The 18,018-nt window shown below is 44.5% G+C and overlaps 1 protein-coding gene across 1 annotated transcript in view; it reads right to left on the bottom strand.

Moving 5' to 3' along the window:
• Positions 1-18,018, bottom strand: part of PHGDH (phosphoglycerate dehydrogenase) — a 172,420-nt gene that overhangs the window by 111,059 nt on the left and 43,343 nt on the right. The window contains exon 2 of the mRNA XM_069651768.1: positions 370-521. Coding sequence (XP_069507869.1) covers positions 370-521 — 152 coding nt within the window. The remainder of the gene's footprint in view (positions 1-369; positions 522-18,018) is intronic.

Here is an 18,018-nt window from a genome sequence, read left to right as displayed (position 1 = left end):
ACTGCCCTGAGTTTACTATCACACGTGTTGATGGCAAGTGTCGATGTGTAGTCTTATTGGCTGCGGCAGGGTCATCATTACAGGCTCCAAAAACATTTTCACAAAACTAGAACAGAACAGGATAAATATGCATAATGACTAGTAAACCGAAAGCACAAGAGAGGGTGGATGTTGTCAAGAGCCTGGACCCATGGTTCGTGCCATGCTCAGAACACGTGTGTAGTATTGTAAACTCTAGGTTGGCTGGGGTTCATCCGGCCAATGAGCAATTAAAGAAGACTCTTTGCTTCCATATGTTCCCAAATCACAGAAACTCCCCATCTGCAAGTCCCCACCATCTTCCCTCGATGCAAGTTAGGTGGGCCTTACTTCATTACGATGACACCCTTCCTGGTTGCAGCCTCCACGTCCACATTGTCAACGCCGGTGCCGGCCCTGCCAACCAACTTCAGGCGATCCGCTGCCGCCAGGACCTCAGCTGTTACTTTGGTGGCCGAGCGAACAATGAGCCCATCATAGTCCTGTGAAGGGAATTAGAAAAAGTAGGTCAAACGTAGGAAGAGAGCTAGTAGGCGAGCTACAGATATAACATGACGTGGCAGCGAGGGCAGGTTTATGGAAGGCAAACACAGCCTTCCACGAAAGGTGGGTCATGTTTTGAAATTGGTAATAACTGTAGCAGGCCGCCATTACCTAGAGCCGGTGAAACCCGCTTACAAAAAAGGAGGCGGGGCTTAAGGCCTCTTAAGCTCTCGGATACCTGTAACCCGGCTCAGGGGGGCAACAGAAGGCAGCAACTTGCAGAGGGTATCAGCCGACACGGGGGACCAATCAAAGAGGAAGGGGGAGGTTAAAAGAAGGCAAAAAGGACCCCGCAGTGAGGGTTGGTTTGGCCGGTGTCAAGGGAGGAGACGACAGAACAAAGAGAAGACGCACGGTGCAGCAAAGAATCATAGCAGATGTTTGCAAGGTGAGGTATTGGTTGGCGTTGGAGCGTGGTACAGGGGTGCGAGTGTGTGTGTAAGGTGAGCGAGTATAGGAGGTGTGCGAGAGAGAGAAGGAGAATAGGAGGACATAAAAGGTGACAGGGAAGATCAGGGTGATGCGCATAAGGGTGTGAGAGGAAAGCCCAACTGAAATCTGTGTAATTGGAAAGGCAACTATTCCAGTTATTAAGACCATTGCGATAGTTCTGGATGCCCTGGAAAAGATGCTCGTAGAAGGCCCCAGAGAGAGTTAGCTAGATAAGGTGCTTGCCATTAGGCCATCACAACAATCCAGTCAGCCATTATATAGAAGGGTTCACAGATCTCTAGTCAACACCTTAGGATTCAGGGACACTAGAAAAGGGAGGGGCAAAGCCCATGGGAGATGAGACGGCCTGTAGCGAGCCCCTTGTCAAGCATTTTACTAGATTCCAATTAATTATCTTCAAGAGTGAGCGCGCTCCTGAAGCCATCTCTAAATGATGGAATTCACTTGGAGGTATACTATCCCCCAAGGGAAGGACCATCTATACCACCGGCTTCTTGTTGGAATTTTTGGGGAAGAATGGATTTTGAAAAGAAACAAACAGAGGGTTGATTAAGCGGAACAGTAATAACGATAAGCAGACCATTTGTCCATTTACAGTACGCAAGAAATAAAGTCTAGGTTTCTGGGACAATGCCCAGTAAATGTCAATATTAGGGTCTGTACGGGAGGGTTTATGAGACCTCTCTGGCCTGGTAGCTAGCAATCTAGTTGTTGGGAGAGAATTATAGGCCAAGTCGTACATGCCTCCTTTAATTTAAAAATCCTTCTGTGGAACGTGGCCTGGTCCTTTGCAGCAGGCACTCCTCACTATGCAAGATTAGTCTCTCGGTAGGAGCCTCTCAATGTGAAAAAATGCTGTTTAGCATTCCCAAAGGAATTCTGAACCATCCTTAATGCAAATTCAAGAAATCTGAATTGGGTGAAGGCCAAATGTTTTGAACATTCACTGATCCAAGTAAATGGTAGGTTTCATTAGTAAATGCATGGGATGATGAACAGCAATAATGCTTCATAGATAAGCAATAAGACCACAAGATAGAACTCGGCTGGTTTCTTCCATATTGGTGAACTCAAACTGATGTCAATTAATGATGACACAATAGATTTCTTTTTATTTATATAGCCGATTTAAAAAAAAAAAATACTTTTCAATAATATTTTTACAACACTAAAATGTTCCACATAAAAAAAAAGATAAATAAGAATTAATTTACATAGAATTGAAAAGGAGATGGAAAAAATACCTGAAAACCCTTCTGCAGGTGACCAATAAAAAGTACAATAAAATAGAATTGACATACTACACCAGCCAAAAAATAATTAGATAAAATCAAACCAATCAGGTGGGAAAATCATACATATATTTAACAGTTATTTCCATCCTTAAATTTTCCACGAAATCCAATTTCAAAATGTTTAAATAATTCACAATCGAATAACCAACATGTTGATTTTCAGTATGAAACATCCTCAGACACAGATCATTCTTTAAAATATCGTGCATTAAATAATTCAGTGCATTCTGTGGTTAGATGCCTCAATATCTCACATTGTTCATAACAGAACCGACATTTATCATCTATTTGAGAGCCCATTTTTTGTCGGAGTTTGATTTCGTTCGTATACCACAGATTTAATCTTAAGTGAAAAAATCCAGATCTATACGTCAGACTGGGAGATTTTGTCAAGTACAAGGGGAGAAACCTGTATTTCTTTATGCTAAATGGATTTGATGGAAAGTCTTTGTACAACATGCAATATAGATACATGTTGCTACAATAGAAATACAGTTTAGAATCCCGTACACACTGAATTTCTTTGGTTTCTTAGATGCATCCTTTTTAGGTCTGGCTACAGTAAGCTATGACAGAGCTTTTATATTGCATCATGTAAAGTTTGGTATTGCACATGTTTTGTGTAAAGTCCATTTAAGCCAAGTCACACATTCCACAACGCCACCTAGTAGCCATCGCTGGAAGTTCACCTCCAGCTCCGAGCTACAACAGCAAGGCATTGTGGGTATGCAAGACAGCCATTTGCAAAGCTGCCAGGACAACTACATACCTGGTGTCATCCTTATTAGGGATCATCAGTGCAGTATAGTCCTGACAGACTTGAAGTTTGAGCATTTGCTGGGTTTGAAAAAGAAAGATCATCCCTAATAAGGGTGAAACCAGGTATGTAGCTGTCCTGACAGCCTTGCAAAATGTCTGTTTTAGGTTGATTAAGCTGTGTATAAAGTAGTACTGCCCTCTTAAACAGACAATTTCCTAGAGAAAAGGGTTTGCATTTAGGCTAATTTGCATACCCAGAATGCTTGCTGTTGTGGCTCAGAACTGGAGGTTGGAGAATCGTATCAAGTCCAACTACTTTACTGAAAGATTTAAAGTAGATGGAGTGCATAATTTTATTATTTTTTACTGTGAACAGTGGTTCTAAAAAGGAACCTGTTTTTGGTGTTTTTTTTTTTTTTTTTTTTTTTCCCAGGGACGAGGCCAGGAAGTAAGGTGGGAAGGGAAGTAAGGAGAGGGGCGGCAAGCACAGCTACGGAGGGGAAGGTGAACAGGGGGAAGATGTTGGGCATGTATTACGTATAAGGTAGGGTACAGTGTTTCTCATGCTCCTTGATTACAGCCTCGAAAGCACTTTGAAACGTCTCCCCCCTGCAGAGTGGTGTGTTGCAGTATATACAGAGTACTGTTGTCTTCGAAGGATATGGATCAACAGCCTCTTTTACGGCTTTCAAGGTAGCTGGTGGGATTTTGTGCCCCATAGAAGTAGCCTTTGTGGTCTCAGTATTGGTTGAGGAAGATGAGGTAGAGGGAGACTGCCTACTACTTCCTGAGAAAGTAACAGCCTTTCTGAGAGCATCCAGGTGGTTGGATTTGGTGTGGAGGCACATGGAGCTGGTCCCGTAGGAGAACTGCACAGGTTGTCTGCGACTGAGTAATTGCACTCACTGCATTTCACTTTGGTAGCCTTAGGTACATCCCCAACAATGGTAAAGAACTGCCACACCCATGATTCTGTCAGGGTGCTAGAGGTAGGCATTTCCTCTACCTCATCTTCCTGGTCCTCTTCATTGTTCTCTGAATTATTGCGCTTCTGTTGTGTAAGCCCTCCAGCTGGTGGCTCCCAAGGAGGGATGGTAATAATGCCATTTTTGAAGATAAATAGCAGATTTGCTAATACTCTTCAAAGCATGTGTGCTGTGCCCTAAATTGTTAATGGACAATGAGCAAGAATAGTTGAAGGAGCTGTGCAAGGGTACATTTTTAGCTGTGCAAGGGTACCCAGAAATGTGCCAGTTATGGGAAGCTAAGCAACCATAACTTTGCCACCACCGTGCACTGCTAAGACTAACAACTAGGGCATCAAAGATGACATCACACACGTCAGGGACTCATTTTCCGGATTCGGAATCTGGACGCCTCTGGACCAATCAGAGAGCAACATGACATTCGCAGGCATCATATGCGCTTTCCGATTGGTCAATTAAAAACGTGAGGTGCGTCAAAACATTTGAAACGACTGCCATTTTGGATTCACGAACTGCGCCTGTAGTCCACTGACATGGCAGTAAAAACCATACAAAAAAAAAATCTGTCTTGTGTTTTATTTTTCCAAAATGTCAAAAAGTAAGTACAAAAAAAATAGTGATTTATCGTTCCTGCCTGGGCAGTGGGCCTGGCCCATGGGCCTGGCCCTTTGTCTACTTTGTCTACTCTGATTTGCCTATTTGGGAATGTGGCATGGCCAAAGCCCATGTCACATGGATTATGGATACTGGCCATGGCTGCAAGCCATGAGCACTGCTCATTGGTCACATTATGAGGGTAGAGTGGACACTGAACTAGGATGCAGGGTAGGTGCAGTGGATAACAGGGGTTGTTTGGTGGGGCTGGGGTCACGGTCGAGCTTCATGCCCTAGGCAATTGGACCACAAATTGCATCCCCAGCGTGCGCTGCTGATCACCACACACGCACATCAGTATGCGTTGCAAAAATATGTTTGTTAAAGGAGGTTTACAGTTCTTTCATACATGTTAAAAGAGGAATTATTAATAACGTATATACAGTGATGTAACATGAAACATTTTCACTCATAAAAATCCATGAAATTCTGTGAAATAACTTTGTTAAAGGGACATTATGGTTACAAGTCAAACCGAAACCCCCCAGAAATTAGTCAGTTATAGTAAGCTAAACAACCATAACTCGCGACCCCACAGCGCACTGCTAAGACTAACACCCAGGACATCAATCACAAATGTCATAGATGACATCACATTTGAAATTAATTTTGATGAAGTCCCTCCAAGGAGTACATACTCCAAAACTCTGGTTAAAGTGCAGTTAAATGGACCAGATTTAACAAAAGAAAACTCTTCAAATTCAGTGCATTTGGGAAGTCAAACCGGCTTAACTCTGCGCTTCTCGTTGATGTCACCATAATGCTATGTCCCCCATAATGCCATTTTGTAGGTCATTGGGAATCCCTTCTCTTATAATATGCATGTGCTCATGGGCTTTGAAATGGGAACGCGCTGAATTTCAAGGTTTTTGTTATACCATTGTTTTTTAATGGACCACTAGCCACGCCCTTTGGCGATGTCCACTATACATGTATTTTGGGCCCACTAGCCAGGGCCTTGGACCCTGGGCAGTGAGCATGGCCTTCGGCCATGTCCACTGTCCATGTTGCCCCCAATAGGTTTTGTTTGGTCCCACTAGGTAGCCACAGCTTTTGGCCACGGCCACCATAAATGCCGTGGCCACTATACACTATTCACACAATTCTTAATCACTTTTTGGCGAATTGTTCCCAAAATGTCCAGTTTGGGGGGGCCCTAACCAGTCCCTTAGATTAGAAAATGTCACCCAAATCCATCCAGCAAGTCAAAAGTTATTAGCCTTCCTCAGCCTCTCTGCTGCAAAGTACCAATACTGATATAAAGGTTTTAAGGCGCCGAGGGCACCCCATTCACTGTCGAAATGTTTGATAACTACTGGATGGATTTACCCCAAATCAGTCAAGGAAATTAAGTCAATGCTTTGTGCCCAAATTGTTTCCCATTTGGTCCAAATCTACCAAGCGTTTTTCATGCTATGGCTGTTCAGATAATGCATTAGTATGAAAACAGTGTTTTTATATTTTCTTAATAACTTTTTCATTTTTGAAGGAATATTTCCAACATGTCCAGTTTAGTTGGGCTCTTTGTAAATTGTTTGGAAAATTTCATCCAAATCCATCCAGTAATTCAAGTTATTAGCAAATGAATTTTCGGAAAAAAAGGCTGCTTTTTTTATTTCTGAAAATCTTGTCATCCTCTACTGCAATGCACCATGGGAGATATGGCTATAATTTTGAGAGAAGGTGACACCCCTTTCTCATTCAAATATGTGTAAAAGCTACTGGATGCAATAACCCCAGACCGCTCCCAGAAATTTGTGCCCAAGTTGTTTTTCATACCTGGTCCAATTGCATCCAGCGGTTTTGGATGTGTGCTTGAGCACAAATGTGACTTTCTCTATGTGAAGATGAATGGGGATTAGGCCGAAACAGCGGTTTTTAAAAACCTTTGTAATGACCTTTTCTATTTTTTTTAACAGATCTTCAAAAAAAATCGCCAGTCCACCGGTTTGGGACATTTTGAGCGGGGGCGCGTGTACAATTTTGATTGCAAAATTTCAGCCAAATCAGTCATACGAGCCAAAGGTTATTAGCAAATCTCGTTCCTAGCACAAACGGTTCCGGAGATACGGCCGATGTAGTAAAGGTAGTTTTTTGGATTTGAAATTTTAAAGCTCAGAATGACAGATGACAGTTTTCAGTTTTAAAGATGACAGAATGACACGATTCTAGGAGGCAGTTCTAATAGGCTAAAATAGTTTGGATTAGATTATTTTAAACTAAGTGATTGGTTTTGGCACAGTGCTAGCTGGGTACTCACACTAGATTTTGGACAGGAATGCGACTGTCACCGATCGTGTCAGGATTGGCTGGACTTCTGCTAGAGGTTCTTCACAGCGATCTGGTCTCTGGTTCTGTCATTGGTTCTGCTAGCGGTTCCGGATACAGCGGTCTCTGGTTCTGCAGGTCTGGATCAAGTGGATTTAACAAGCAGCAAACCGCACAGCCCGGCGGTTGAATAGTTTGCAAATGATTTTTGAGGCCTGCTGAAGAGAACTCAGCTTGTGGGTTAGCCTCTCTGCTACAAGTTCTGAAGTAAAGTTCTGGATCCCTGGAGTTCTGGATTTGAAGTCTGGAGTCTCCCTGCAAAGCGTCCCGCAAGAAAGTGGAAAGTGAAAGTCTCTACCTGGGTTCCAGTGGCTCTTTTTATGGGTTTAGAAAGTGGGTGTGTGCCTGGGCCTAGCTAAGCCTGCCCCTCTCACTTATCATTGGCCAAGCTTTCCTCTCTCCCTTGATCGGGGGAAGGAAATGGAGTGTCAGAGTGATGCTGTAGGTTTTATGGTCAGAGGAACCTCCCCTTGTCAAATTGCACACAAATCTATTTCTGACCTAAATACATATTTATCTTTGTACCATTTTTCTAATATTATAGGTTCAGTTAACAAAGTTTCTGTACCACCAAACCGTCCGATCCCTGTCTTTGTACGATGTTGTGTCCACGTATGACTGAATTCTCCCCTTTTCATCCAGATAACGACCTCTAAACCTTTCCAGATTTTACCCACATGTGCACCAGGGATATGGGTTTCAGATGATAAAGAGTCAGATTTTTAACATGTATACATTTGAAGTAACAACCTTTTTTTCCCGCTACTATCCCCAAGAACATACCACAGGGTCCTAACACCAAAATGTGCACAGAAAAATCACAAGAATGATGATGTTATTTATATAATTTTTACAAGTCTGCACTATGAATTACCCATCTTTTTAAAATCATGCTCTGGCCCCAAAGGGGTGTGGTTTTCCAAAGCACATGGTGACATTTCTGGTTTATCCACTTCCCCCAAGCTCAGCTTGCTCTCACAGGCACTGCCCCTCCCAGTTTCTCCCAAGAGGAAGCCATTTTACGACCCCCAAATAACATTTGCCTGAGCCAGGGACAGTGCTTTGTTTAGTTTCCTGTAGTCCCCAGGTGCCACTCCCCTAATTCAAACAGAGAGGTGTCATCTCCTTTTGGCAGGGGCAGCAGGATGCAGCCAGGCCTGGGAACACAGCTGCTGAATTCCCTCTCCTGTCGGGGGTAGTTGTCAGGCAGAATCTAGTTTCATTAAGCCAGGCTTCAGCTAAATGTCACTTTTGTTCCCAGTTTTTCTTCATTCAAATCAAACTCACAATTTTTGCAGATGCAGCTAGAATGCTGATTCTAAGTTCAACAGTTGCAACCGATATTACACTCAAAAGTAGGTCACTCATTTATTTTAAACATTTCGATTTTAGTGGCTTTCTGTCCATTTAACTTAAGCTGCTGACATCCACAGCTCAGCCAGTTTTGTTATAAACATTGTTTTGGGCTCTTCATCTTTCCAGATTTAGTATGCACACAAGAATACATTCTGCCAAATGCCTGCTGGTGTTCATGAGATTTTTGAATATCTTGTGATGTTTAAAACAGGCATTTTGAGCTTGCATTCAGGGAAACAAAGGTGATTTTAAAGTGCTTTTTTTAGCCAACTGGCACTGCTGTTTTTCCTTTGGCACACATCTCACTCATGGCACTCCTGGCCCATCATGCTTGCACTGGTGGGTGGCAGGTCAGGGGACCACTTTGCTGTGCGCAAAACTGCACGGTTCTCTAGGATTATGGCGCAAATGTGGGCTTTTCCGCCCTCTTGGATTTCCTAAGCCCACAGCACCAAATGTTGCAGCATAATAGTCCAAACGTCAGGACACCCAACAGGCCAATTTAAACACTGTTTCAGGGGTATGCAAATAAGACCTACATGATAGGGAACTTTCAGATGAATGGTTTAAAATTCAAATATGGCTTCAGAGCCAAAATGAAGCTTTGTAATCTAGCAATTATGACGCAGAAGCATTGTGAATGCTCTTCAATGGCAAACCTACAAAAACATGCATTGATTAGTCCAATACGTCTAGCGTTTCAAAGTTAGAAAGAACGCCTCTTTTGTCCCATCGAGCTTTGCGAAGCAAATTTTACCAACTAAGTTTACAAAGACAGACCTGTTGGCTTTGCTACGTCTCGATGTGCTTTCTACCGTCTAGACACAATACGGGGGAGAAAGACCCATGCGGCACTCGGCACTGAGATGCATGAATCCAGCAAATTTGAAAAAAGTGACCAAGGAGTGCTTGGTACCCTGCAGTCTGTAGTCCCTTGGAGCCTGCAGCGTTTCCCGCCAACCTCAGTCTACACAATAGAAGAGCTTGAGAGAGCGAGAGTCCCGCCTCTGGAGTGCATGGCGTTGCTTGGGATAGTCCTATTCTAGGCGCATTTGCAATGCCTTTCTGTAACTAGAGAGATGGCTTTCAGACATAGACTGAGTATGAGTGGTGATCACAAAGGGTTCTCGGTTGTGAGTGGACTCTAGGTCCCTAATCCATCTTTCTCCCTAAACTAACCTTACATTAGGATGTCTTTCTTTTGGCCTTTGCGACAATCTTACTGAACCCATGCCTGCCTCATGGAGTTTACTGCAAAACGCTCTTTTTAGATGCCTGCGCCTGTTTTTTGTCGGGGGAGGAGGTTGGACTATGTACCTCCCCACCCCCATTTCAAGAGGACAGTGGTCAAAACCATTGTATTTTGGCTAAGACAGTTGGGGTGCAGGAGGGAGAGAAGAGGTTGACTGTCATAGCCACCCCAACCCCCATAACGAGGGTGTGGGGTTGAGCCAACCCAATTGACACAGGTGAGGTGAAATGGCTGACTTTCAGACCCAGGCTTGCTCACCCTGGTACCCGCGTGCAGGCCGGCAAAACTACCCTAGAACTGGGTTATCAGGCCTTCCACACTCCAGGGAGGTAGCCTTGAACAGATGTTTAAAGTTAGGTGTTAGCTAGAAGCCCACACTACTCTCCCGAGAGCCATTGCCAGCCCTCTGCAACTGCTAGCAAAATTCTTCCATTTCGAGACCCTCCACCTCCAGAACCCCATTAATCACGAGAGCCAGATCTGCCACAACAACTGTGAAAGGTAAGGTGTCTGCAGTCATATTTTTGAGCTAGATTCTAGCGTAGCAACATACTGCATTGCGCATGTATTATTCCAAGTGTCCTGCTTTCTGTAGGGTCCCACGATTCACGGTACAAACCTAATCTGACGTAACTATCGTCTGCCAGTCTCTTCGCGCTACTGGAGACACCTGTGCATCGGAGCCCTTTTTTTATCATAAGGAATGTGGTAATAATGGTAAAATGTGGTAATTTAAATTCCAGCTATTTTTAAAATACCACCCAAATACAAGATGGGATCGCCTCGGATATTTAGGGTGGGGTGGGGGGGTACCCAAAGAAATACTGCATGGGGTAAATAGTACAGGTTTACTCCATGTAGCCCTCAGCGTTCACCTGATGTCCTAAATGGACAACTCATAAATGGGTGGTATTTTAATATAAAGAGGTTTGTGAAATAACTTTGCAGGATAAATCTGCTACAATAGGCTGCACTGTGGCAATCTGTTGGCATGCTTCTGTTCTTACAAATGTCTGAAGTCTCAGAAGTGTACCCGTACCCATATGGAGCTCCCTCAAATACAGGTGGTCTGAACAGCCTGACTGCAAGATAGAGGCAGTAGTTTAAGGACTCCAAGGCCCCAACAGGCTGGTCATGCCGTACTGTGCCAGTACAAACAGTCTGAAAGTGCAGACAGGCACGACCACCGCAAGAGCAAGGGATAAAAGACTGATGAGAAATAGCGTGGTTTAAATGTACATGGACATTGATTTTCTTGAATGCACAAGAATGCGTTTCAATGTGAAATGTCTCAGAGCTGGAACAGTCCTCGGATCAAACTCTGAAACCCCTGGGCACCACCAACCCTCCTCATCCCCCTACTTTGCCTGGCTTGTCAACTCAAATGATGCCTTTGTATTGCAAACCATTCCTCTGGTCACCTGTTGCTATCGTAAGCTTAACAGAGTTGCTTTTCAGATTTACAGTCCCCTGGAGAAGGAGAAGGATGCCCCCTTCTCGGACAAGATGTGGATGTTTTAATTAATTCATAAACTTTATTTTGTCACCATCATACATTAGGCAAGTCTGCTACCCATGTTTGGATTTACATCATTTTATTGCAAGGTTCACATTTCTTACTAGCTTCCAAGTCATTTACTTTGTGTCAAAAACGGTAGTGTACCCTCAGCCAGGGTTTGGAACTTGGTACATCCTTTCTGAACCCTGCCCTTCATCTGTCCTTGGTGTGTTCCCAAATACTTGAAAGCCTGTGCCATGCCCTGGTTTGGCTTACGGTCATGCCCCAGTGTGGCATAGGAGCCCCTTGATAGGTCACCTTGCGCTTTTCAGACCCTCTTCCAAAGAGCCCGTTCCTGCATCCGGTTGCACTCATTGCTGTACCTGGCCCTGAGGCTTTGGGGGTCCGTACATGTTTGGCGGGATGGTAAAAGCGGTGGTAATGCCGTTAACAGCACTTTTACCGCACTGCCAAACTACAGGTTTGCCAGTAAGGGTTGCCCGATTAACCTCCAGCTCTTCACTGGAGGTAAATCAGGCTCCCACTGCCACAAACAGCCGGTATTACCGGTATCGGTAGCACCGGTAACCCCCTCAATGGAGTCCTCTGGGACTCCATGGAATGGGGATTTACCGCCTTTGCCCGCCATAATACTGGGATATCAGGCAGCGGAAACAGTAATACTGTTTGGCGGCATCCCACTGGAATTACAGTTGGAATACCAGCAAACGTGTAACAACCCCCTTTGTTGCTGGGTATTTTGCCCTGTGTACTGTGTACTGTCGCATCATAAACAAGACTGGATTGCTGTTGTGTGGACTATGCGGAGGTAGCTGTACCTCGAACTGAGAGTGCTGCTCTAAAGCTTGGGAACCAGAAATGAGGGAGGGAGAAGTCCCTCCCCAGACCCTCCACCCCAGATACTGCTCCTGCTGCAGGGTCTTGTGAACAGGAACCTTTAAGCCCAGATAACTGTAAGGAGGAGGAAGGTGGCCAAAGCTGCTCTTTGCTGTACCTTGGCGGCTGCAGTGTCTGAAAACCAGAGGAGAAAGAAGGGGGGGGGGCTGGGGTCGACCGAACCTTGGGATCCAGTGAACTTGCTTCACTGCTCTTCGGGAAGGACCCGCGGTAGAGGCCTGCTCCTGCATGCACTACACCCGCCGCTCCCCCAACCCCCATAAGTAAACCCCTGGCTTAACCTGTCCTGAGAACTTTAGCACTTGCCCCAGCCAGTATCACCCACCCCAAACCCATGTATGTACTGTACAGGTAACCCACGCATGTGTCTAATGGACCATGTAAATCATTGGAACTAAAGTTTAAAGTATTTCATTTGGACAGCTCCAGTTGCCCACGCATACAAACTATCCGGCCTGCATTTTAAAGTGCCTGCCTTTATTATTAGCTATGGAGAACATTCAACCTGATTTAGTTTTTCCCACTGAACTTTATAAATACTATTTCATCATCTTGCCCATGTCCGAGTACGCAGATTTTATTCGCAAAAGCTGTATATTATTTGCATTTACATTGCTCTGTAGTGTGCAAATTCATGTTACTGAAAAGAAGCTCAGACAGACAGTCATCCCCGTTATCAATAATCATTGCCTTGGGCCTGCAATCATTTTTGAGTGTGCACAGTACGTCTCCCATCACCTCGCTTCGTTGTTCAGGTGTTTCATTTGCTGCAGATCGTCTGCATTGGTTCTTAATTGACCATTGAATTACCAGCTGAGCACCAAGGTCCCCAGTCCCCTCCTCCTCCAGGCACCCCCCATTGGCATGGATTGCATATTAGCTATACCATCAGCACTGTTCACTTGAACTAATGGATATTGATCAGGTGACCCCCTTTTTTATTCAGTGCCAGTTTTGTGGAGGTTCAGGCCCTCAGCCAGTTATGGCCCTTTGAGTAATCTGCACTCTTTACATAAACTTCTGTTACACTGATGTATCTAGCAATACCCACAAGAGATGACTTGCAACACCCTAGTTTGACCGCTCATGTTCTTCCAAAAATATCTTTGAGGCTTTTCCAGGATTGTAGGCTCAAATGAATAATGCAAGACTCAAAAAATGTACGTGCCTTGTCTTGCAAATCCCGATTACCCCAAACCACCCCCCAAACAGAAGCACAGCGCCTTGGTCGTTCCCAACAACCCGACAGAAATGCATCCCTCTCACACCACCAACCGGGATTACTAGAAGCCTGCCTCCCCCTCTGCAACCCTCCTTTCCACCAGCGCTGTTCCTCGCAGGAGTTGTGGAGGGGGGGCGCGGGCTCAGTAATAGGGGTGGGGGTATCCCACGGGAAGAGAGTGGACTTCACTCTCAGTCATTCAGATATTTACCTCTGTTCCGGCTGGCAGAACGCAGCTCCACCAGGGCGGGAAGGACAAGCAAACGTTTGGAGGGAAAGGACACAAATGAAATGCAAAGCGGACGAAGAGGCTGCACCAATGACCATTCAGGTGGCAGAGGAACGCGTATCTTGCCAGTCACTCAGCCCTCGACTGCATTCATGTTACACATGGTAAATTGAAATATGGTAGACAGATAAAAATGTACATTAACCTCTCAAACAAAATGCAAAAGGCATGAACCAGATTTCTCTCCTGGCTTCTCTACTGAATTCCCGCCAAATAGACTCGGTGTGTTGTTCTGGTCCCCGGTGGCTTCCTGATGACAGTACCCTGAAACGCAGCAGGCCTCGCCTTTGCCACTCCTAAGACTCTCTCCTCTTAATACCGCACGAATAGTAAAAAAAAAAAAAAAAAAAAAAAAGCTATGAACTCACACAACTGTCTGTTTTCACACTCGAGGATAGGGTGCCCTAAGAGGCAAAACAGGTTCACCGAGGATAGCACACATTGCCAGGCAATTTCTCATGTTGACAGTTTACGGGCCATTAAAGTACAGACACTGGTGCAGCGTGCGAGGACTGCACATGTATTGACAAGAAACTGAACTCATGCAAGCTCAGGAGGCTTCAGAGGCAAGTCAAACCTGCAAACAGTTGCACGTGTGCAAACACCAGTTGCACTTCTAGAAACAATACTTAAAAAGAGGAGTCACTGTGGCGGTTTAGTTTGCATGCGCAACATGCAATCGACAGTCGAGGACAGACTGTGTCGGGGCCAATGCGCAGTGCAAGGGCGGGCACACGGGCACAGGTACAAAGGCTTGGCATAGGGAGGAGCTCCTCCCTCACACTCCTCGTTTACTTATATCTGTACATGACCAAAGGGCATGTCGCATGTGCTCGGGCTGGCGAGTTGTGCAAAGTCCTTCAGAGAGCAGTTGTAATAAAGAAAGATTTCCTTCAACCTTATTTATTTGAATTTGTAAAGCGCCCACTGCCCTCGAGCATCGTGGCGCTGTTAAGAATGCTTGCTTAGTTACATCTTTAACTCCTCAATAAGAGAATGGGCATGGTCAAAAAACCTAATTCAGTGGACTTTGACATTTGCAAAACAAGCTGCAAAATTGCACAGACTGTACGGAAAATGTACGATGTTACCCGTACGTGAATTCTACCAACTGAAGGTAACACCAGCATTAACATATGGTGTCGAAGCTGCCTGGAATTTAGACCACAGAATATGGCCATACTTAGAGGGTCTTTTCTGGAGAAAGGTCCTGAGGTTATCCAACCATATCTCAGTCATTAAAATTCGAAATGAGCTGGCACTAGACTCCATGAAAGGAACAGTGCTATGGAAATCACTCTCACTCTTGAGGAAAATGAACTTAAGCCCCCGAGAACCAGCTTACGAAATGTTTAGAAATTGCCACAGCAAGCTCACAAGCTCTCTGATGAATGATTGGAAAACAACACTCACAAAAATACTGGTCTGCGCAGACGTTAGCTTGGAGATGCTGATAAACCGTCCTGAAACCGCAAAAAGAAAAAAGAAAGCAATGGCAATGGATCCTAAATACAGAACGATATAACAATTTGGCATCTGCGCTGTACTTGGGACCAGTTGCAAATAGACTAGACTTACTCCCTGCATACCTGAAACCATTTCCATCAAGACACCATCGCGACAGTTTCATGAAACTGCGTTTAAATGCCTGGAGAACAAAAGAGCAATTTTCAGGACTCCCCTCAAAGAAACAGTCGACAACTTATGCAGAGTCTGCAAGGGCGAAGTTGAAACCATCAAACACCTAATAATTGAATGTGCGGATCTGAAGAGCCAAAGAACATTACACCTAGGAAAATACGCCCCGATGAACTCAAACATGGAAGACTGGTGGCTCCACATTCTAGGAGGAAAAAACGTAATGTTGACCTGTCGAATAATTGACTATCTAGCGAAATCCTGAAAGAGGACATCAATTGTGATGCCGAAAGCAAAATGCAAAACTAAAACCTGTGACAAATGAGCTATTGTTTTAAAAAGTTTGTAAACCAAACTATAAAATCACAAATAAAAAAAATAATAAAGAAAGATTTCCTTCAACTTTATTTATTTATTTGAATTTGTAAAGCGCCCACTGCCCTCGAGCATCGTGGCGCTGTTAAGAATGCTTGCTTAGTTACATCATTGAAGTTATCAACATGTATATAAATTATCAATATATAACCTTGCCATCGTGATGTTTGTACTTGCAGAAAACACAACAGGCGCCACACTGCAAAGAGGGATTTTCACGTGTTGCATTACTTCACAAAAATGGGGGGTAGGGGGTGAGCGCAAGCACAAGCGACCCGACTACACTGAAAGTGTGGGCCAGGGCACCGAAAGCGCGGGTCACACAGCCGAAAATGCAGGTCATTCCACTTCATAAAAGTCACGCTGCAATGGCCAGGTGTGACGCTACAAGTGCACGTCGCGCAAGAGGCGTTTAACCACTGAAAGCTGAGAGTTATAGATTTCCAAAAAGCATTTAATTTTATCTGTCAAGCAGCACTAAACCTTAAATTGCTGTAGGCTGAAACGGGGAGGAGGGGTTTGCGGCTTATGACATAATAAAATCCATGTACAATTCAAACCGCTGCAAAGTGAAGATCAGCAACGTACACAGTGGGTCCTTCCAATGGGAACGAACAGCGAGACAAGGATGGCACCTCCGCCCACGCCTGTTCAAATCAATGACCTCCCTGCGTTACCAGAGGAATCCTAGGCCCCAGGTCTGAGACGGGACAGTGCAGAGATAAAATGGCCGCTGCATGCAGGTGACCTGGTCAAACTGGCTCCCACAAAGAGAGGGCGCCAATGCAAGCATAACCTCCTCGAAGAACACTGTAGACCTGGGTAGAGGTGAACCTAAAAAAATTAAAGACCAAAGTGATTGGATTACAGAATAAAGCAAAGGACAACAGCAACACCTTCAAGCGATTCCTTAATGGCCCACAAGTACAGCATGTTACCGATTTTTATCTAGGCCTCTGAATAAGTGTCCCTGGAAGTTATAAACTGGCAACAAAAACGCTTCGATAAAAAGTCTTCTGTGCAGTGTACACCATCACAAAACAAATATCGCACTTCACGCGAGATGTAAAATGAATGCTAACGCTTTTTGACAGCACCCTATCCTACTTTCACGGGGATAGGTGTGGGGTCCAACACTAAAAATACCCAAGTTTCTGCAGAGTGGTACAAATCACCCACAGAAATCCTGCACCCCAGCTGTGTAAACAGACACTGGGGCCCTGATTCATGGAATTATTGGAGTGTAAAAAGTGGATTTGCGTACCATTCTGCCTGCAAATCCCCATTAGTCAAACGGGGATTTGCAGGCAGAATGGCGCACAAATCCCTGTTCTACACGCAAATAGTTCCATGAATCAGGGCATTTGTGTGCATAGAAATTGCCCAAAGCATGTGGGTGCAAAGCAGAACTAGGTAGATTCCCCTAGCTGCCAAACATCCAAAAGCGCATCGTGTTATCCTGCTATCATATCAAGCGCCATAACCCAAACTCCCTCTGCTACCAGGCACTGCGAGACCAAACAATCCTTTGATCAATACATTGCAAAATGGTGGTTGTTCAGCAGCAACCGTTTGACAGCATTGGAAACCAGACAGGCCGAGAAACGGCCAAGGACTTATACTGAAGGACGTAACTAGGACAACAGAACAAGCTACAGGTAACTGGAGAAAAACTTTAAACTTGGTGATTATCGAATGCATAAAAAAAAAAAAAAAAAAAAAAAAAAAAGCACAGGCAAGCACTCACTAAATAGAGACTGTGACAACAATCTGGAAATAGAAACTGACCAATACAGCTTCTTCAAGAAGCTGGAAGAGGACAGAAATGGTCAGCAATGTGAATTAGGAGAAGCAGAAAATGACAGACACTTTCTCCCGCATTGCTCTTCATATGGAGATATTTGAGACACTCCCCCCACCAGATTTAGAGGAATTAGGAAAGCCTTTCAAAGTAAGACTAGAGATGACCAGGTCTGCTTCATCCTCAGGAAAGCGCCAAGAGTAGCAGAGAGAACAGCAACATATGTGCACTCCTGCCACTAGAGATGTCAAAAGACAAAAAGCCCAACGGACTTTAGAAAAAAGCTGAAAACAAAAACAATCGCCGCTCAAGAGAATGTAACATGTATGGAGCCCATGTAGCCACTTCGACAATATTTGGTTTACCCGTCATGGCTGTAAAGTAACTAGCACTCTGTCACCACTGTGGAAAAGTAGTCACACTAGTATGAGTCAATACTGCAAGCCACAAAGCAATAAAGCAACTACTGCGACAAAAGCAGCGACATGCTTTGTACAGACTTATCACATTTTGGCTTACTGCACAAAAACCCAGACTCATTTAAAAGTGGAAAAGGTCGCTTTAATGTGACAGGCCAAAGCTTACAATCAAAACGCTTAACTGGCTCCATGG

This window comes from Ambystoma mexicanum, chromosome 3p (genome assembly GCF_040938575.1).
Source record: "Ambystoma mexicanum isolate Mex_15411 chromosome 3p, UKY_AmexF1_1, whole genome shotgun sequence".
In the NCBI taxonomy this organism is placed as follows: domain Eukaryota; kingdom Metazoa; phylum Chordata; class Amphibia; order Caudata; family Ambystomatidae; genus Ambystoma; species Ambystoma mexicanum.
This window is presented reverse-complemented; position numbering and strand designations above follow the sequence as displayed.